The 22,583-nt window shown below is 46.4% G+C and overlaps 1 protein-coding gene and 1 long non-coding RNA gene across 3 annotated transcripts in view; both read right to left on the minus strand.

The window, feature by feature from the left end:
* LOC149852365 (neuronal acetylcholine receptor subunit alpha-7) overlaps positions 1 to 12,112 on the minus strand; it is a 104,187-nt gene extending 92,075 nt beyond the window's left edge. Inside the window, exons 1-2 of one of the 2 annotated variants that reach the window (XM_090030182.1) lie at positions 11,694 to 12,112; positions 10,773 to 10,912 (exon numbers count right to left, since the gene is read on the minus strand). In XM_090030182.1, the coding sequence (XP_089886308.1) occupies positions 10,773 to 10,912; positions 11,694 to 11,748 (195 nt within the window). In that variant the 5' untranslated portion in view covers positions 11,749 to 12,112. Of the gene's footprint in view, positions 1 to 10,772; positions 10,913 to 11,693 lie in introns of those variants that run through there. The other variant, XM_090030183.1, reaches the window with a different exon arrangement.
* Positions 12,113 to 12,259: 147 nt separating this feature from the next.
* LOC149852366 (uncharacterized) lies at positions 12,260 to 13,809 on the minus strand. Its single transcript, XR_016439279.1, has 3 exons — positions 13,609 to 13,809; positions 13,121 to 13,317; positions 12,260 to 12,474 (listed from the first exon to the last, which is right to left on the minus strand). It is a non-coding gene; the product is annotated as an uncharacterized LOC149852366 (long non-coding RNA).
* Between the last annotated feature and the right edge of the window lie 8,774 nt (positions 13,810 to 22,583).

Consider the following 22,583-nt stretch of genomic DNA (forward strand, 5'->3'; position numbering starts at 1 on the left):
GTTTAGGTTCTCAGACTGCAGATTTGTGTCTCCTTGTTAACAGCAGGAGATGAGAGACAAGAAACCCAATTACCTACCCATCAGCCCTGCAAGTGTCTCTGCAAGTTTGTGTATACAGAATCAACCTCTTACCTCCCTAAAAGTGCAACGTTTCAAGAAGTTAAATGAATAGAGGATTGTTGGGGGTGGAGATCTGAGCAAGGAGGAATCACATTTTGAGCAGAAGATTCCAAAGTCTTGAGTGATAAGTCTGAGTATAGCCTCTCCACTGATTTGAGATCCAGTGAGAGAATGGTATGATAAAAGGGAAAACCCGTCATAGCAGCAAGCTTGCCATGCCATAAGAGAGACCCTGTTTGGGAGTATTTTAATGAAGTTCCTCTACCTACAGGTAAGACAGGCATGCATGCAAAATGTGAACAGTGCAACAAAAAATGCAAGGCCTGGTTGCCCATATGAGACAATGTCATGAGAAGTGCTCCTTCTCAAGAGGAAGCTGCTCTGAAGATGATAAATGGAACATGTCTGAACACACAAGACCTCCGGATTAGAAGTATGAAATGAGGAAGTTTACTTTCTTAAGGACCGCCCCTCTTCCCTGTCCATATCTTTTTGGGAAGACTTCAGGACTACTTGAATTCTCATGCAAGTGTTCAAGCAAAAAGTGCAGTTGTTATTTTATGGAACAATCATATTCTTAAATGCAACTGTGATATAAGATAATGACTGACATTGTAAAAGACAGATCTGCCTTTTACAGTTTCACTTCTAAAGTAGTAGTGCGATGAGTAATACTAAATGAACAGTACTGCAGTGACTGCATTGACATCTTTTGTTCAGGAAGATCCATCTTCAACATACAAGATTCTGACCACTCATCTTCAACATCATCACTGTCTATAGTTTCAGTTATCTGCTAATCTCCATCATCCAGAAACAACCATAGATAAATTTGTAATAAGACCAAGCAGATTACAGCAAGAGGAATTGATGGAAAAAAAAATGCTTGGTTTCTTTATACAACAAACTGTTCTTTCCATATGGTTGAAAAGCACACTTCATTGACATGATTCAGTTATTACAACTAGGATACAGTCCATCCAATAGAACAGATGTAGCAGACAAATTGTTATAAGATAAACTGTATGAGAAAGAAATAGAACAGCATGAAAAAAGTCTAGAAGGGAAAATTGTTAACCCAAGTCTTGATGGGTAGAGCAATGTCCACAATAATCCAGTAACATGCTTATGTAACAACAGAAGAAAGGACTGTCTACCTTACAGAAACAATTGATACATCAAGAAGAACACACACACACACACACAGAGCACAATACCTACAAGAAGTAGCAGTAAAATCTATAATGAACTGTGAAAAAAAATTCAAAATGTCTAGTACGCAGTTTTGTCACAGACTGTGCTTCAAATGTATCAAAGATGAAAAGAAATCTAGAAGTGAAGAAAGCCGCTAGCTAATAGCCAGAAACCCAGGTTTTCTATTTACCATGGGAAAACAAAGTAAACCACAGATTTCACATTTTAGGGGAGGAAATCACAAATTTCTCATTTTACTAGAGAAACCCATGGAGTCTGCAGTTTTGCAACAAGCCCTCTGCAGGCTGGCACAGTTCCATCCTGCAAAGGGCTGGGAGGAGGGCGGTCAGGCAGGGGGCCCCAGGCAGCCTGGAGAGCAGCTCCTCCAGGTAAGTTGGGGGAGGGATTTGAGGCTCCCACAGGGAAGGTGGGAGGGAGTTGAGCAGGGCTGGCTGGGGCTGCTGCCCAGCTGGGCAGTACCTGGGGTTTAGGGACTGGGAACAGGGCAGGGCCACAGGCAGCTCTTCTGGGGGACAAGGGAGGCAGGGTCAGCTCCCCACAACTACACACACTCCCAGGGGAACGGGGGGACCCACACACCACAGATCTGTGCGTGGGGCAGGCTGCTCCCCACTGCTCTGCACACTCCTGTGGGGGGAAGGGGTGGGACCTGTGCCCCCCAGATTTGTGTGCAGGGTGGGGGCTCTGGGCTGACTGCTTCAGGCTTTTGCTCCCTGCCCTGCTGCCCTCCCCCAGGGCCTCTGCTGCCCACTATGTGCAAGTCAGAACTGCAGGGAACAACAGAGCCGTACACAAAGCTGCCTGCTGCCGCAAGCTCCATGCTGTCTGCACCCCCTGCACACATCCCCTGCGTGCAACCCCACACTGCTGCAGCGGGGCAGCCACACAGGCAGGGGATGCCTCACCAGAGCAGCACACAACTCAGTAGCAGGTAGCTTCCTGCTCTTTATGGCACAGGGTCACACACATTGCGCTATGGAGGCACTGGGACAGGGCAGCAGGGTGGGAGCCCACAGCAGGCAGTGCACAGGCCCCAGCCTCTGCACAGATGTGGGGGGGGGGGTCCCCCTGCCCTCCAGGGGCACTGGGAGCAGCCCCCACCACCCTGACTTCAGCTGTGCCTGCAGCGAGCAGGTAGCAGAGAAGGGGGAGTGGGGAAATCCAGGCTCCACTCTGCTGCAGCAGCTACTGCCTCCTGCAGGGGCAGGGGGCTGCAGACCTAGATTGTTGCCCCCTAGCCTGGAAACTGGGAGCCCAGGGCTTGGGGAGCAGGAGCTGTGGGTGGGAGTGAGGAGCACCAGCAGGGCTGGGGTGGGGGGTGGAATTCTGTGAGGGGCCTTCGTTTTAAATCATGGAATTGGGGATTTTTAATAAAAGAATTTGTGATTTTTTTTTTTTTTTTTTAATCAGGGAAAACCAGAATGCCTGCTAATAACATGACTACAGTGTTCATTTGATGCACCTCTTAGCCAAAGACTCCCATGCTCCAGAAATAAAGGCTAATATTAAAATTGCAAAATGCTTCTGTAACAACCACTTTGCAGCAGCTGCTCTGAAGAAAGCAGAAGGAACCAAACTAACTCTCCCACAAGATGTGCACTGGAACTTGGTAGTGGACTGTTTTGAGCGATATATTGAGAACTGGCCTAATCCAGTGACAATTTGTGAACAAAACCATGACAAAACAGATGGAACTGTCATAGCCAAAAGTTCTCAACACTGGGCTAAAGAGAAATGTAGAACATATGCTGACTATCCTGAAGCCTATTTCTGTAGCCTTGAACAAATGACTTTTTATTGCTGATGCTGTTGAAATTTGGAAAGAACCAAGTGAGACCTTGAAAGAGAAATAAGCAATGACAGAATTAAGTTATAGTGCTTAATCCATTTTTTAAAAATGCCTATCTCCAGCTCATTTTCTTGCCAACGTTCTCTATACTCAGTACCAGGGTCAATCCTTAAATGCTGAAGAAGAGAAGTTGGCTATGACATGGGCATCCAGCAATCATCCCTCCATAATACCCACTATAATTAATTTCAGGGCCTAAGGGTGAACCATTCAAGAAAGATATGTTTGCTGATGAGGTTTTAAAGGAAGTGTATTGAAGGAAGTCACTTAAGCACACACATCCACCAGAAACTATTAAAGTGATAACCAGGGATGCAGGTTTTCCATGTCCCACAGAAAACAAGAGAAAAACCATAGGATTTCCTGTTTTTAAAAATCAGAGAAAATGTGGATTTCCCTTTTTAGCAGAGAAATCCACAGATTCTCTGCTTTTGCAAAGAGCTCTTTAAGGCTGGCACAGCTCCAGATTGCAAAAAGGGCAGGAAACCCCCAGCCCTGGCCAGAGGGAGAGGGGGGAGGGTGGGTCCTGAGCCTCTGAGGCAGCCAAGGCTGGGCTCAGGATCAGACTCACCCTTAGCCCTGGAGCATGGAGGTAACTGGGGCTGTGGGGCAGGGCTGGAGAAGTTGGTTGGGAGCTGAGGAAGTGGGGGGTGCTGCTGGCCCCAGGTGGCACACTGCAGCTGGGAGCAGGGCCAGAGGTTGAGGGGAAGGGTGCCCTTCTGCAGGAGACTTTGCAGGGCACAGTGTGGTGCTGCCCGCCATGTGCAGGCCGCACACATACAACCCGGCTGCCTGCTCAGGGGAAGGGGGAGAGGGTGGCTGGCATGCAGCCGGAGCACAGCTCCATGGCTGGCTCCGTAGCTGTGGTGAGGGATGGGGGCTCATGTGCAGCAGCCACTGTTGCTTACCTGTAGGGCCGTGACGATAGTCATGGCCGCTGCCTACAAAACCTCCTGCTGCCACCACAGAGCCGTGCCCAGAGCTGTGCAGCCAGCCGCTGGGCAGCAGCAACAGCATAGTGGTGGCCAGGTGGCACACAGCCATCCCCACCCCGCGCTGCTGCCACCAGCCGCACAACTCCAAGCACGAGTCTGTAGCAGCAGCAGGAGGTTTTGTAGGCAGCAGCTGTCACCACTGGCACAGGCTGCTTCTGCTGCTTGCCTGCTGCCGTTTACCTGTAGGGCCATGACAGTGGTGATGGGTGCTGCCTACAAAGTCTCCCACTGCCGCCACAGAACTGTGCTTGAAGCTGTGCACCCGGTGGGAGCAGCACAGCAGAGAGTAGTGGTAGGGATGGGAATGGCTGCATGCCACCTGGCCACCACCACCCCATGCTGCACCACTGCCGCTGGCCACACAGCTCCAAGCACAGCTCCACAGCGGCAGCACAAGGCTTTGTAGGCAGCTGCCATCACCGCTGGCATGGACGGCCCTCCAGGTAAGTGGCAGCGGCCGCCCTTGCCAGCAGTGACTGCCACTGCCTACAAAACCTCCCACTGCCGCCGTGAAGCCACGTTCAGAGCTGCATGGCCAGTGGCAGCGGCACAGCATTGAGATGGCTGCATGCCACTCGACCACCACCATGCTGCCGGTGCCACCTGGCTGCACAGCTCTGCAGCAGCAGCAGGAGCTTTTGTAGGCAGCACCCATCACCACTGTCATGGCCCTACAGGTAAATGGCAGCAGCCACTGTGTGCAAGCCCCTCCCCAATCCCTCACCACGACTGCAGAGCCAGCCATGGACCTGTGCCCCAGCCGCATGCCACCCTCCCTCTCCCCGCCCCAAGCAGGCAGCTGGCTGGCATGTGTGCAGCCTGTACATGGCAGGCACCGCCACACTGCCCACAAAGCCCACCGCAGAGGGGCACCCCTGCCCTTACCCCCCGGCCCTGCTCCCAGCTGTGGTGTGCTGCCTGGGGCCAGCAGCACCCCCCACTCCCCCAAGCCCCACTTACCTCTAGGATCCAGGGGCAAAGGGCATGGCTCCATGGTGGCAGCGCTTGCCCAGAAAGCCCCCCAGCCTGCATGCAGCTGCCACCACCCCACACCACTGCAGAGCCATGCTGCTGGTTTCAGGGCATGCTACTGCATGCAAGCCCCCCGTTTCACCTCCCAGCCAGGCAGCAAATGTGTGGCCCACACACAGTGGTTGCCGCCACACTGCTGCTGCTGCACCCTGTGCCACTGGCTCACAAGCCGTGCAGACAGCCGTGGGATGGTAGCACAGGGTGCAGTGGCAGAGTTGTGGTGGCAGCCTCCATGTGCAAACCTCCCGTCAGGCCGGCTGGCACGTGTTTGACCCACAGAGTGGCACCCCTGGCCCAGCTCCTGGGAGCGGGCACAGTCCCCGCCCTCCTTCTTGATCTATCCCCCAGCACCTTCCCTTTCTCCTGCCCTCCCCGCCCCCCCCACTCACCTGCTGAGGTGGGTGTCAGTGTCTGCGCCTGCGGGTCTGGGGGGCTGTTGCATGGAGCATCAGGAGGGCTGTTGAGACTGGGGGCGCGGAGTCTGGGACACCAGCAGCACTGGGGGGGTGGGTCTGTGGGGGGCCTTTAAAAACCCAAAATCCGTGATAAAAATTAAAAAAAAGTCAGAGAATTCGCAATTTTTCAAAATCGGAGAAAACCAGGATCCCTGGTGATAACCCAGCTTTTAAAACAGCAGTAGTTTCTTCTGCAAGTGTAGAAAGAAAATTTTCTTCCTTTGAACTAATTCATTCTAATTGAGAAATCACTTGGAAACTAAAAAAGCAGGAAAGCTCATCTTTCATTTTCAGTCAATGAATAAATGGGATGAGGAAGGTGAAGACCAAATTTGCTGCATAACCCAGTATTTTAAAGTTTCTCATGTTAATCTGGCTGAAATAATCTATTTACTTTTTTTGTTAAACACATTTCACATTTATAACTAAAATAGATATAAATTCAAAAATATATACGTTTGTCTTGTTAAAATAATTATATACATTTTTTATTGAAGAAAAAAAATATCCAAAATACATGAACTTGTTGTTTTAGCTGAATAAAGCAATTTAAAAAAAAAAATCCGTTGCTTTTGATGACTGTTACTGTTGTCCTCCTAATACAGCATGCCAAAAATATCCCCCAAATATCCACGATTAATCTAGTGAATTGGAGACAGTTCACCTCCCAATGACTACAGACCTTACGATGACAGGCTGAGAGCCATGGGGCTCTTTAGCCTGGAAAAGTGCAGGCTCAGGGGTGATCTGATGGCCACCTATAAGTTTATCAGGGGTGACCACCAGGATCTGGGGGAATGTTTGTTCACCAGAGCACCCCAAGGGATGACGAGGTCGAACAGTCGAACTCCTGCGAGACCGTTTCAGGCCGGACACAAGGAAGAATTTCTTTACTGTCCGAGCCCCCAAGGTCAGAACAGCCTGCCAGCGGAGGTGGTTCAAGCACCTGCATTGAACACCTTCAAGAGCAAACTGGATGCTTATCTTGCTGGGATCCTATGACCCCAGCTGACTTCCTGCCTTGCGGGTGGGGGGCTGAACTCGGCGATCTTCTGAGGTCCCTTCCAGCCCTAATGTCCATGAAATCTATGACTTCACACATCCGCTTCAATTAGCTTTGATAAATAAAATAACCAAATCATAATTTAATTTTCTGATGTAGCTGCAAAATTAGTCTGAAAAATATCAAAATAAAAATCACTGCTTAAAAATGTATAGTATGTACCTTCTAAAAAGAAAATCTAACTCTCTCAGTTTTGAATAATATGTATTAAAGTAGAAAACAATGATTAAATCAAGGCTTCCCAACCACTGATTTAAAAAGATTGGATTTAAATCAAATGCAGCCTGCTACCAAAGAGCTAAGCAAGGGAACAGTGACTAGAACGCAGAAGATACATAAAATTTCAGGAGTAAGGAGGAGCACCGAGTGGTCTGGGAGGATTTGGAAATACATTATGGCCTTTTCCCATGCACAAGGGGGCGAGGAGCGGGAAACGCTGAAGACACAGCAGCAGGTGTACTATGGATTTGTGCAAACCATTCTTCAGGGACTTCAGGCCAAGCTGGTGTTGTGAGTTCAGTGCACCACTAAGTAAAGGAAACAGAACTTATTGGGAAGCATGAAGTGTTTGTGTGTTTGGTTACTAGCTTGTTAAGCATGTATTTACTCCAGCAATTAATCATCCTGATCAATACTTGCTTCTTGCTGAAAATGTAGAAAACATCTGTTCTAGGCAATGAAGCCTGATTTGTCAAGCTTGGTGTCTCTGTGTGCCTGTCAACCTCAATTCCAACCCCTCCAAGAAAGACATAATCAATTTCACAGTAAGTAGTTAAAGTACCACTGGCTTGTAACTGTTAATCAGATTTTTTCAAATTCATATAGAAAGGAGAGCTTTCCATTCAATTCAGATTAACCAGGTCTGCCAGTTGAATTATATCCAGATTGGCTAGTGATCAATGGATATTTGCCCTTCACTTTTATCATTTTCTATTACACTTGACAACTCCAGAAGAATATAAAACTCTGAAGTTGACTAGCTGTTGGCCTTTAGTCACTTGAGTATCAAACAGCCAGCTGTTTGTACAGTAGTACCATGGATCATTTGAGCCTGATCTACATGTAAAGGCTTTGCCAGCAGACACTGTAGGAAAGGACAAAAAAAAAATAATCACACTCCCAACAGGCATACCAAAGTCAGCAAAACCTGTTGGTAAATATATAGCACATGCTAGTATCCTATTTAATTCAGGCAACTGATATAAGTTATATCATTAAATTACTTTTGCCTATGTAGCTATACCTCAAGCTCTTCTAATATAAACAAGACCTTCAAGAGGGACAGATAAACTTGGTTCAAACACATTAATCTTGCAGGGTTTCTCTGACAAAGCCTGTAGCCTATGAAAGCCCATACCTCTCTAAACAGGTTACATAATAAAACTTGCTACCTTGCTCTTTCTTCTGCCTAACATGGCTAATTACTTCTCCCTACAGAGATCAGTAGGGCTACACTGTATCTGCCCCTATATCTTGAAATACTATCAAATCCTTTATAAATAGTACCTTAAATTATTAAAACTGAAATAGTGCAAGGCTAAGTCTCTTCTTATATGGCTTGTTTACTTTCATTATTTGAGCTGAAAAACTGAATGCAAGATAATGAGTTTCCTCATCATCTGTCCAGCCAGTTTCACATTTAGGTTCTAGTGTATTAAGACAGAGGTGTCAAAGGTATGGTCCACGGGCCAGATCTAGCCCATGGTGCTGCCTGCGGGTCTGAAGCAACCCACATATCACATGGTGTGCGCTGGATTAGCCTCACATGTAGAGCCCGTGCTGGGCTGCACACTTGACCTGTCACTTGGGGCTGGTCTGCAAGCCCAATCCAGCCTGCAGACAACCCCATGCCATTCATCCAGACCACAGGGGCTGATGAGTTTGATGCTGCAAGGAGTTACACATGGCAAAGGAACACTGGTTTTTGTTTTGTTTTTTTAAATCAAAATTACCTGGTTTTGGTTATAAAAGAATGAAATACGTGGATCAGTCTGGACTTTACAAAAGGCTGTTTTGTCCAGAACGAACAGCCCTGTGAAACACCACGGAGAGGACCATGTCTCTCTGGGGCAACAGCCAGATTTCTGCAGGTGCTCTGCCAAAGCACAGGCTGCAGCAGGAGCTCTATAACCATATGGGTGCATCTACAAGCAAAATTAGTGCAGCTGAATAAACTCCAGTACAGGAGAAAAACTGCAGAACGGAGCCAGCCAGAGCTGGTAGGAGCAACTATTCTAGCAGCCAAACAGAAACCTCAGATATTCAAAAAGTGCAGTCTAAAGTGTACCAAGTTCTCCTTTTGGGCTGACTGCAGCAAAGACCAGCCTCCCCCACAGCCTTCCTCTGCCCTCTTCTACTCTTACCCTCTTCAAGTCACCTCCTACATTTCACTTCATTTCCAGCCACCACTGTCCCCTTTGATTCTATCATGCCCTTTCCCTACCCCTTGCCCGATTTGTCTATTTAAGCTCTGCAAAGACAGGGACCATTTACAGAGTATCTAGCACAGGAGGGCCCAATTCTTGCTCAGTCCTTATGAAACCACCTTCATGAACAGAATTAATGCCAGCTTCCCCAGGCCAAGTCCAACTAAAAACTCTTATCTACAACACTAGCCTGCTGCTACACCTGTACTTTTGACTCACACTAGAATTGGCCTCTGCACAGCTGTGTACACACTTCCACTCTTATGTGCTCACAAGGGCCCAGCCACAGTCTTACATTATGCAGCAGTATGATTAACCTGCTGGTTCTTTAAATCTTCTGTTCTGCTCTAAACGAACACACACAGCTTTCCCTCCTTAGCACCCGCAAGAGGTGCCTGCCATTTCTGTTCTGCTATCCCACATCCTGGGTACTGAAATGATTACAATGCCATCAGTTCTTGACAGGATATAACTGATAGGTTTGCCGATTGGCTATAATAGCCAAGACACTGGAACAGTTTCTTGTGCAACCTATGCTCGCTTTGGTGAATGATAAGCCTTAACTAAAAATATCTAGCATACTTTCCATTCCAGGTTTCATAAAATCTAAGACTCACACCCTAAAAAGCGACATCAGAAGCTACGGATATTTCAACATGCATAATGCTCTGTGTGCTGGCCTTTGGGTAGGAAATGAAAAATAACCAGGATTTGCCAACTAGCTGCTTTTAAGGGAGCAGAGGGTAATCCACCCATCATAAATAATGCCGTCATTGTCTTACTTTGAACATCTGTTGGAAACATTATGGCATTCAGAGCTTAACTATTAATTTTTAAATAAGTGACCTCTTTAGTAAGAATGCTGACTAGTTGAGTACAATAAAATGAACAGTATCGCGAACTATAAAGTATAACAACTGCAATATCATGTACCGATTGCCTCAAGCATATGTTACACAGGGAGGCTTGAAGTCACTCGCATTTCTATTATTTTTTAAATTGAAAAGATCCCCAAGCCCTTTACAAGCTACACAGGAATCACTCTTCCTTTACCTTCAATAGGTAATGAGTTCTGGCATATAATCCAAGAGCTAGTTAGTAGTTAAGAAAAGTGAGCTAGGGTATGAAGAAGAGCTAAACAAACAAAATAATTTGGCCAGGAAACACTACATCTTGCAAAAAATGTCAAGAGATCTTTATTGGTCACTAAAAATTAAGATCTTTGCTTTCTTTCATCCTATAAATGGGACCATCCTTCTAGCCGTTGTAAATAAAATTAAATCCTGGCATCAAGGGATTCTTGATTCTTACTTCGTTGGCAATTTACTACCAAGATTTGGTAGGGCTCTGACTGTTGTGGAGAGCGGATATGTTTCAGAAAAAGGCAAACTATACCCGATTAAAATTTTAAGTAGTAAAAAGAGAGGGGTGGGGGGGAAGTCTCAAAGCCAGTCTGTCATAGCTTTCCTTTTCACTGTCTCCCGAGTTACATCCCAGAGAGGTAGCAGTGTGTGGTAGAAATGAGACCTTGCGGTGTGACTATTGCTAGGCTACTGGAAGTTGGGGTAGAAAAACTACCCCCTGAAGCAGTAGTTTCCTGTAAAGTTAAAGACTCACCACATCCATGATCTGCATGAGGCTGAGCTTGAAGTAGACAGTGAGTGGCTGGGAATCATTGGCCACGGGTCTCTCCAGAGGATTGTAATTCTTCAGGAGCTCCTTATAGAGCTTCCTCTGGAATTCTCCTTGCAGGGACACTGAACACAGAAGTAAAAGTAAGTTCTTAGGAGTCACCACCGACCTCGATCACACAAGTGCTAAACCGACTCCTCTCCTCCTACAAGCCAAACCAGGCACTGTATCACCTGCTAATTTACACTCTTCCTCAAGAAATACTACCATATACCCATCCATTCCATTTGTTACTACACCAAAGCCTCATCCCAAAGCTACCGGCGCTCCCTTCTTCACAGCTGTACCTTACCAGGCAGAAACTGTTTTTCTAACCAGTTCTCTTGCCAGGGGTAAGCTTTTCTGAAGGTGAAGGATGCTAGACTCAGCCTTTGCCCTCTTCGGCCCCAGGGCCAGTAGGAGTACGGTGCGATGGAGAAGGTCACACTGTTCACATAACTTGTTACTTGGTCTAAAATAGCTGTAGCCAGGATCGTGTGATGCGCAGACAGGCGGGACACGAGCGGCAGGAGGAACGAAGGCTACGAGGGCAACAAAAGCTCTTGTATCACATTAGACTGTAGCCTCCTGGGGCAGGCACTCCCTTTGCGCTCTGCTCACACTGCCACCGACAAGACGAGGGGGGCACCCCGGCACTGCGGGTCGCACCGAGAGGGAGGATTTGTTCAATCCTTCCGCACGTTTCCACAAGAAGCGGTTACCGGGGGTGGGGGAGCACGAGGCGGAGGGGGCAGGAGCGGGAGTCGCTCCTTGCCCCGCCACAGCCCGCCCGAGCCGGGGAAGCGGCGGGCCGCGGGCGGGGCCGGCAGGGAAGGGGGGTCGCAGGGGCCACGCGCGTCCACTCACCCTGCACGAGCCCCACGGCCACAAGCAGCCAGGCCGCCAGCTCCGGCGCTGCCATCCCGGGGAGGAGCAGGCCACGCGGCTCGGCCCCGCGTCCTCTCCACGTGCCGGGGCAGGGCCGGGCCGCTCGCCGCAGCTGGGGAAGCGCAGCCCATGCGGCGGAGCCGGCCGCCTTTATAGGGCTGGGGCGCCAGCGCCGGCGGAGGCGGCCCCTCGCGGCTCCGCCCCGCCCCGCCGCCGCCCTCCGGGCCCGGGAGCCGCCGGGGCGCCCGCTGGGGGCCGGCTCCGCGCCCGGCTCGGCGGCCCGTGGCCAAGCTACAGGCGGCCCCCCGGGCGCGCGACGAGCGGCGGCCTCGCCCGCCGGCGCCCGCACACGTGGGCCGGCGCCACCGCCCCGCGGGCAGGACGACTCCCACGGGCACGGCTGGGCCGCCCCTGCCCCCCGCCCCCGCCCTCGTGGCTGGCCTCGGCCGCGACGCCCCCGGGAGGGAGCAGGAGCCCCGGGCTGGGCCCGAGGGCAGCGAGCCGCCCCCCCGCCCGGCCGAAGCGGCGCCCAGGGGATGCGCGCGGCGACGCTGCCCTCTGCCGGCGGCACGTGGTGCTCGGCGGGCCGGGCCGGGCCCTGCGCACCCTGCTCCTGGCGTCCTCCTCTCGCCGCCGCGCAGGCTGACGCCGGCACCCGCTCTCCGCTCCAGGATCTTCTTTCCCACCTCTGCTGGGACAGGGCTTTTGCTGCTCCTTTGCCCAGCCGATACAAATATTGGGAGCGAAGAAAATGCAGCTCCTGTTGGAGAATGAAGTGGGAAAAAAGAACAAGCATGTGCTCGAGTTTGTTTGCACTGCGCTGCCAGCCCTTGACCAGAGGTGCTGAAGCAAAGGCAACGCCAGTCTTTCCTCATTCTCAGCTCCAAAGCCAAAAACCAGTTCCCCCCCGACTCTAGCCAGAGGGATTAGGCCAGGGGTAGGCAAAGGCAGCCCATGGGCTGGATGCGGCCTGCCAGGCCATTCTATCCAGCCCACGGGATGCCTAAGACATTTAGAAAATTAATTTTTATCTTCCCCTGACTGCCTGTCATGCAGCCCTCGACAGCTTGTCAAAACTCAGTAAGTGGGCCTCTGCCCAAAATAAGTGCCCACCCCGAATTAGGCAGACAACAGGAGACTGCAACATCAACACCACTGCAGCATTTCCAAACAGCATCTGTCTACTGGGAAGGAGAGTTTTTCCCCAAAAATAAAATTAACAACAGTGCCATGTGGTCACTTCTGCCACACCAGTATCCTACAACCCTCAGGCTGTTGGCCTTTATTTATACACCTCTATATAGATTCCCCAAGCAATACTGGAGCCAGGACTACTAAGACTCTGTTAGAGGTGAAGTTTTGTACCCTTGATAATGGAAGATGAAACTAAAAGTTGGTGTCCTTACTTCTGAAAGCTACATCCCAGTTGCTCAGCATCAGCGAAGTAAGTCTGAGACTTCCCAGTAAGTTCCCAATGAAGGTTTCCCCTATTGAGATTTTCATTAGGATTCTTGCTGGTTCTTGCTGCTGTCGTTTCAGCCTCTGTTAGGTCCAAATAGGTCAATTTGTAGTGACAGGGCACTGCGGTCACTTCTCACCAACACTACAGTTACAACAACACATAATCACTTTACCACCCGACTACATCAATACAAACACCAGAAAGTTGGAAACAAAAAAACAACACATGCAACTTTTTTCCACAAAGTTAATTCTAAATGGCTGCACATGAATTTCAGTAACTTGGAAGACAATTCAGTTTGACAAGAAATCTGCCTTTTAGGCCTGCAGCTCTACCAGGTCCCCAGTCTATAAGCATTGGGGGAAAAACTTATTTTTATTCTGTCCTACAGCAAAATGATGCTTGCTTTCCCCTGGTGAAATAATTACTTACCATCTGCTGTATTTTAAAATGCTAATCTGTAGTCTGCCAAAAGTTATCGGTTTTGTGCATACAAGCCAGTTCTTAGACCTGTAAGAAACTTAAATTATTTGCAACTTGACTTGTTTTCTAGCAAATCGTAAACAAGATGAAACTTTTGTTTCAATCCATTCCGACTTTGGAGCTCCAGATGAAGTAGGATCCAGATCCCAGTTTTGCAGAGCCAAGCTTTGATTGATGAGATTGTGCAAAAAGCGCCCTGGCTTTGCTCTTCTCCACCTCTTAGGGAGCATATGGTACACATGGAATTTTTATGGCCAGGATTAAGTTCTCTAGCTATATACATTTGTAGGCATGTTCAGTACTTTTGTTATACTGCACAACTTCTCTATTCCAACCTCTTACATTATCAGTAGCACTGCCAAATTCCATCCATCAAGCAAGGAAAGAAAAAGTCAAGCAAGTCTTGTGTGTGATATTTTTAATTATTAACAGCAGTGATGGATTTCTCAAGCATTTGGCTCCAACTCAAATACAGTGTATCATTTGCTGCTTTTAAAATGAAATGTTGCCCTCTGTGTATAATTATCTTCTTAAGACCAGAACCTTGCACTGATCTCACCAAGATCCTACAAGCAGGACCAAGTGCCAGGTGTTTCAGTATAGCCAGGAAAGGAATTCATCACTGTCTCTCTCAGACCAGCTGCCAGTCATGTCTGAAAGAAAAAGCTGCTTTCCTGCTTATTGTCTCCAAATATTTGGAGACAACTTTAAGGAATGCTTTGCCAACTTTTGGTAGTCACAGAACAAAACACCAAAACGAGTAACTTCAAGAATACAAAATGCTCATAGGTCATGGGTCTTTCAGAGATGGGAAATCTTTAATGTCACATGCCGTTTTTCAAAGGATCTCTCAAAGTAGCTAGAATTGTAACTTCCAGCTAGGAAAGCAGCTAGGAGAACATTCCAGCCTGTTCCACTTCAAAAGTAACAGAAATTTTTAATACTTGTAACATTATAAACATTTTTGCTACAAACATAGGCATTTCAGTTAGTCTCTTTTGGAACATTTATGCTACAAACACAATTTAACATGTCAGTTAGCTGTCTGGAATATTTTATTACTATCAGGATGTTTTCTCCTCTCACCTGAACAATTTCCAAACAGAAAATGTAAAAGCTATCTTAAAGTTAACGTTGTTAAAAGGGTTTTCCAGGATAGATTCATATTTATTGAATATAGTTCAGTGTTTAGTAACTAATTTCCAGGCACTTCCAATTCATTGAATATTCAAGGTACTCCAAGAAATTAATCACATTTTAAAACAAATTTTGTCTGACATTAGGGGGATAGGCTTGGTTTTTACAAAGTATCAGCATAGGGCACTTGTACACCTTGTGTATTATTTACATACACGTTACAAGACAGGACAATAATGGGCCTCATTCTATTTCCAATGAAAGCAAATGTTAAAACTGATCCACTTCTATAAAGCATAAACCAGGTCCAGTAGCCACCAAAATTCCAGTAAAAAAAAAAAAATCTAAGATTTAGTGCAGTAGCTATGGGCCAAAATTAAAATATTGAGCTGAAACACACACTCAGTCACTATACTGATAAAATGTGAAATAGTTGTTAAGTACAACCAGTTTTGGCCCTACAAAACTAAACCCAAGCTATACTACAGATCTGGTAGTCATCAACATGCAATACGATTAAACACAGAGAATGAATCTGCTGTAGCCGATCCATTGCTGATGATGGACGTGGCTAGCTTTAAGTTAAAATACCACTAACATGTAATACGTTCATGCAAAGCTTCACAGGCCTGTGGTATTTATCATTTGTTCAGTACTTGGAATTTTTAGATATGTATCCAAAGGGTCTTTGTACAATTAGGCTTTAAACAGTTTTATTCCATCCCCTAAACAAACAGGATATTTTCATAGCCAGCAGCATACCTGTCTACATTCGCAAATGCTGCTTGTTAAACTAAAGCCTCCCTTGCTTTATACAGTTTTTCTCACCTGGTCTTCTTCTTTCCTCCCCACCCCCATTTGAAAATTTTCCAAACCTTTTTGACTATTTTTAAATTGAATTAGTTAACTTTATAATAAATTAAAACAACTATTCTGTTTACCATGGCAAATTCTGGTCTGGGTAGTCAGATTTATGAGTAAATTTTGGCTGCTTGAGTTATTACTTTTGGCATGGACAGAGTGTTCTACATCATTTTTGGTTTTGGGTTTTTTTAAACATCAAGTAAAGTCAAGATGTAGGTATAGGAATATCCCACTCTCTCAGCACCTTTCAGAAATTATCAGCTTTTCTTAGTGTGGTTGGAAATCTAGATCTCTGACTCTGGGTTTACTATTTGTGTTCAAGTGAATTGAAGGGAATGTTTTTCTCTCTCCATGCTCCTCAGTACAAAGCAAAAAAAAAAGAAGAGCAACACTTCTATTTTTTACCTTGACTGTGCAGCCAGTATCTGGATCTGGCTGTGGCATATGTTGGCTGCATGAAGCAGAAGAGTTGGTGTACACTCTAACTATTATAAATTAACATTTAACCCTTAACACAAAGCACTGTGCCTCCACTCTCAGGATGATGATTCATGTTTTAGTTTGTCATTTCTTTCCCTTAGGGAAAGAACTGTGATTACATTTACGGTTAGTACTGCTGAGGCTCTGACTCACTGCCACTGAGTCATAATATTGTTATTTATTATAATTCATGGGGAAAAAAACTAAATCAGAATAAGCTCTGAGGTGTATTGATTCTTGAGAAATAACTATATATAACACTATATGCATTCTGAATAAGTTAGATATAAATACCAAGAAGCAATGCTTTCTGAGCTAGCAAGAGGTTTGTACATTTCAGTACAACATACATTACAGAAGTTAAACTGGATGAACTGTTTCAGAAACCTCAGACATATCTGAAATTAGGCCTCATTTCCTACTTACCTCTCCTACCCACAATTTAAAATCCAGGAGAGAAAGAGAGGATATATTCATAGCACAGTTAAGTAATAGTAAACTTCTCAGTATTCCACCAAGTCTCACTTTCCCAGAAAACAGGGTAAGGGCAAACATACCTTTTACAGCTATAAAGGGGAAGGGCCGGGGTGGGGGGGGGACTGCCATTGCTTGGGAATATGCAGCGACTTTATAATATAACTATTATGCTCATGTGATCTTGCTGCAATAGAAGTGAGCTAAATCACCCTAACTTCAATCTGGGATGAAGTATGATTAAAGATGCTGCACAACAGTTGCATCATAAAAGCTTGTATTGTTAACCTCCGATATTGATACAATTGTTACCCGTCTATATCCACAACCTACTTTCCATACAATGAAAAATTTGACCCTCCTCCTCACCGTGACTAGTAGCTAAAGTGACAATTCAACGTACTGTCCCTTTCCAGCAAAGCATATAAATAGGTGCTTAATTTTAGATATGTTAAATCTCATTGAATTTAATAGGACTTACAGGGCACATGTACATGAGATGCTATTGCACAGTAGCTCATTGCTACCACACAGTAGCATTGGCGGGCACTAACTGCGGGGCGATAATACTGTACAGTAGTAACAAACTACCATGCAGTACCATCTGAAAAAAGCCACGCAGCAACTTTACTACACAGTAACACCAGTAACTGCGCAGTCATTTAGTACGTGCTTATGCAAGTACCACATGACTCCACAGTAGCAACTGCACAGTCCACTGCTCATGTAGACACAGCCGCAGTTACCTAAAGCCTAAGGGTTGTGCTGAGTTAGGATCTTGCATACAGCCCCACAGCAATCAGTGAAGTTACTACTGGAGTAAAGTGCTAGTCAACACAAACAGGAATCACAGTCCAAACTTAAAAGAACACATACAGAACTGAGAGGTCCTCCTCAGTTAGTGGCCTCCATGATTGCAGCTCAGTAACCCTGAAGTTGAAGAACCCAGGTGTAAATGCCTTGGTTCTACAAGCAGCAAAAAGTCATTTAAGAATAATGACAACTCCAACCTGAGAGGCTGAATAAGGAGTTTTATGGGCAAAATGTTGGGTAACAAGGAAGCTAAACCTCTACACACTGGTGAAGGATTGCTTATCAATACACATAGCTTTGATTTAAGAATGGTAGTTACCGAAACAGAAGCTTTCCTCTTCATAGAATCAAAGAAAATTGAGGTTGGAAGGGACCTCAGGAGGTCATCTAATCCAACCCCCTACTACTCAAACCAGGACCATTCCTAACTATATCATCCCAGCCAAGGCTTTGTTTAGCTGGGTTTTAAAAACTTCCAAGGATGGAGTTTCCACATAGGGTTGCCAACTGCTTTCAGCAGTTTTTTTAGCCAATATTATGTTAGAAATGGAATATTGTTAGAAATGCGCAGCTTGCATCTTGCACCTGATAAGAAAGAAATACTGCCCAAGGCTCCTTTCTCCCCCTCACTCACCTTAGCCTTTCTCATGCTGATTGCAGAAGCTGGAATTCAATTGACTGTGGCCTTGGGGTATGAACTTTTGGCGAACTGTTGTAGTTCCTGGGCATGCTTAATGAACTGTTGCATATTCATCTCTCCACCCCGCATACTTAAGTAGCTAATTATACTATACATGTGATGTATGTAATGATGTAACTACATGTATGCTTGTATGAAACGGAAGTAGCTGTAAGAGTTCTGGTGTCTGCACACGTGCTCAGGAGAGAGAAGATAAATTCCGCTTGCAAACACAATTAGGGGGTCAGAAGCTGATTTGGGCATCAATGCCCCACTCTGACCTTGTTTGCAAACAAATACATCCTTTTGTGCCGGCTGATGTTTGTGTGTCTGTGATCTTTGCAGACCTCCAGAGAAACGAACCGCTTTTGTGCAACAATCACATCATGTTGGAAAAAAAAATCTCCCAGAATAGCTTCAGTCAGAGTTGGAAACCCTAATTTCACAGCCTCTCTGTGTAACCTATTCCAGTGTTTTACTACCCACCCAGTGAGAAAGTTTTTCCTAATATTTAACCTAAACTTCCCTTGCTGCAACTTGAAACTATTGCTTCTTGTTCTGCCAACTGCCACCACTGAGAACAGAAGGGGTCAGAAGGATCACAGCTCTGAACAGAAGAACAGGGAACAGCTCTAAAAACAGAAGACACAGCTGTATCCCAGGCAGGTCCATGCTGCCACTGCCTCATGATTCTGGCAGTGCTCACCCATCCATCCTCCTTCCAAACACTGCTCTCTGCCTACCCCATCCGCCAGCCCAGCACACCCTGCCCATCTTCTCACCCTCCGGCCCTCAAGATCTTACCAAAACTCCTTAAGAGGCCCTCCAGCCAATATAATTGCCTTCCCCCGCACTAGCCCCTGGGCGTGTTTTAAATTTACTCCTGCTTCTCCCCTTTCCAGTCATCTGGCCCTGGGTTCCCTTGACAAGGAGCAGTAGTTTCTTCTAGTCTAGCTAGCAGGCCTCCGCTCTGCTGCAGTCCTGCCTCCCTCCATTAATTGTCTATGGCTCAGCTCCTGCAACCCACTATTTATGCTCTGGAAATGGCAGCTCTTTTAGTTCTGCTGCCTGGTGTCACCCTTGGTAGTAAGATTTGGGCAGCACCTCTCACAGCACTCTGGGGTCTGACAGCCTCTCCCCCTGGAGATCTGAACCTAGCGGTGGCCCCTCCAACTTCTGCCACCTGGCCTGTATTCATAGCAGGGTCCTCTTAGAGGTACCACACCCCTCTCTAACCTTACCTTTCAGTAAGGGGGTAGGGTCCCTGTTATAACAACTGTTTGGATATAGCAATGTAACTGAGGTTTCTGATCACATCCTCATTTTTGTATACACAAAATCTGTCACCCTATTAAAATAATGTTTCTGCATTTACTGATTCACATATATGAAATCTTACTTTGTAATTGAAGTTATTGTTCCTAATGAATCCTTTGGGGGGCATAAAAAATGACACTATCCTTTTTAATGCTAAGCTGTCTTTTTTTCATGGCCAGAACTGCTATTTTGAATTCTCCTTTAATTAAGAAGATAATATAATGTGGCAGGTCAATGGTAACAACAGCATCCATAATGTCAGAATGGAATGATACTGTGCAAATAGTTCAGAAAAGGCTTCAATATTTTAAGCAATAAATTAGCCAATTAATTTTGCTGGATGTTCCCTGAATACTAGCAACTATTACCTACAGGATTTTAATTGATTTACCTGCTGCTGATCAGTCAAAATTTTCCTGAGTAAAATTTCCAAAATGCCCATGGAACTGAAGAGCTAAATCACATTTTCGGAAGTGAGGTTGAGACAGATCCAAGAAGATATTTGCATATCATCCTAAAACGTATTTAGGCCCCAAAACTGCCATTGCAATAGGACTTAGGGCCAAATTTGGAAAGATGTTTAGGTGCCTTTGGCACTTAGGGGTCAGAGCAGACTCAATTAATTGGAATGTGGTAATTACTGCGCCGCAGCCGACTCCAGCGTCACATGTATCAGCATCCCCACACAGAGAAATGGTAGCAGGAGCACTTTAACTGAAGCTCATTTGATCGTCTTTAGTTAAATTGCCCCAACCACCATTTTTCAGCACAGGGATGCTGATACATGTGACACTCCAGGCACATAGAGCAGCTCTCAGAGCCACTCAAGCACCCCCCACACCCACCACCACCACCTCCCAGAGCACATGTATAAATGCCCTAGGAGCCTAAGTCTTAATGAAAACTAATGGATTTAGGTGCCTAAAGCCAAGTTTTCAAAGACACAGCTGGAAGGCAGCTAATTCACATTTACTTCCAGTACATGTTCAGCTTTTAAGGATATGGCTATTCTGCATTTTCACTGAGTCTTGGGAGGGACACATACAAGCATGTATCACCCACGTTCTCCTACTTGTTGCATTTCTGGGTTTGGTGCTTACATCTGGGGTACCACATAAGCCAAACTGTCAAGACTACCAGACACCAAAGTTTTGAGAGTGGTTATAGATGGGTGCCCTCAGAGCAGCTCTGTTCCATATTTGCAGATTTGGTTTATGTGAGGGGGAGATGCAAAGACATGCATTAAGTGCAGTTGGTGCCTTTCAAAATCTTCCCTGTCCAAGTTACTTCTGAAAATGGCACTTAGCCTCCTAAGTCATTTGGTCCTATGGAAAATGTTACCCTAAACCTTGCATTTAAAATTAACTTAGTACTGCAAAAAGTGTGCGATTAATCCCTGGAATCTGAAATCCCAAACCACACAGTAAATCCATCATAAGCAACAAAAGCACAAGTTCCCCCACATTACCTTTCTGATGTGCCTCCTAATGTGACAGACTTACCTGATCAAGCTCCAACACGTCCAGGGGCTTGAGAATCCTCAATTCTGATTGGTGGAGCCAATTAGGAACAAGTTAGGGAAAGTAGGCACCACCACTTTCCTGAAGGGAGGGGGACCACATTGTAGACTGCAGCATGGCAGGTCCGCTGGACTTCTTGGGCAGAGCCCCTGAAGTGTATAAAAGGAAAGCATGCTCAGCACACTGGGGGCAGAAGTGATGAGGGATGGAGAGGAGAGAAGAGCTCTGGAGAAGACTGTCATCAGGACCCCACCTGAGCCTCAACGATGTGCAGATCAGTGCACAGTGCTCAGACTCTGGCAGCTGCTCAAGGCTGGGTAACCAGAGCCCTGCAGTGTGGCTCAGCATTAAACTGAAAGAGCCCCAGAGCAGGGCCTGGGGAGGGGAAAGACCCACAGTGGGAGGCTGGGTGGGCCCAAAGCAGGACCCCAGGTCATTGGGAGGAGCCAGAGGCACCACTGGAGAGAGGCACTTGCAGGACTGGCCATCAGGGGACAAGCCTTGTCTGCTTCAGAGTAGGAGTGAGAGTTGCTGGGAAGTGGGTCCCACAGGGAAGGTGGGCATGGGAGAGGAGGGTCTGCAGCCTCCTCCATTGGGTGGCGGGGGCCGCCTTTCTACATGCTGGGGCCCTAAAGGGAAGGGGCTCCAGGGAACACCCCATAGGCTGCTGAGTGCACCTCATATTTCGTGATTGATGTTCGCTTCACATTGTTCATGTTAATATAGTTATGGATACTCATTAAGGAGGTTTATATTGGTTTACCTGTTTTTATTACCTATATATGTTTATTGCCCATTATCAAAACTTACCTGTACTGTTGCATGTGTATGTCTCTTCCATTGTTACCTCAGCTTACCTGGGTTTATCCGAGTCGATGCTTATATGTATTTACTGTGTTGATGCCTCAACTTACCTGTTCCAGGGTGTTAATGTTCATCTGTGCAGGGGGTTAATTATTGCCTGAGCTGTGGATCACCTCTACTGCGTTCCCAGTTACCTGTTCTATATTTTGCAGTCCCTCAAAGTGGTACAATGTGTTGATTACAGGTTATTGTATATGGTGTCACATACCAATTCTACTGTAAATATTTAATGTCTCTTATTTGTATTTAATTTTGTATAGCAATACATTTGTATACAGTTAAGTGCTTTATCCTGGCCTGGCTCTATAGAGAAAAGAGGGAACTGCTCCCCAGTGGCAGGCACCTCTCACAGCACTCTTGCCTGACCAGCCCATCCCTTCCACTTCCAGACAGGGCACACCCCTGGGTGTATCTGGGCTACACTAATATGGAGATCTATTGACTATATGTTCACTGTTAAGACATCTGAGAAGGGTGTTAAATTAGTGCCAACTGCTGTAGGGTGTTTTGTGATATGGAACTGACAGCTAGCTTGCCAACTTGATCACAATTCAAATAGTTCACCGAACAGCGGCTGGGCAGTAAAATAGTTAAATCACTGTCAACTTGGTTTCAAGTTGAGCCACTCTCGTGAAACATTCTGACTCTCTTGTGTGTTCTCAATCATAGAAAATTAGGGTTGGAAGGGACCTCAGGTGGTCATCTAGGCCAAGCCCCTTCTCAAAGCAAGACCATCCACAACTAGATCATTCCAGCCAGGGCTCTGTCAAGCCAGG

This window comes from Crocodylus siamensis, chromosome 15 (genome assembly GCF_052110815.1).
Source record: "Crocodylus siamensis isolate JL-2025a chromosome 15, ASM5211081v1, whole genome shotgun sequence".
In the NCBI taxonomy this organism is placed as follows: Eukaryota; Metazoa; Chordata; order Crocodylia; family Crocodylidae; genus Crocodylus; species Crocodylus siamensis.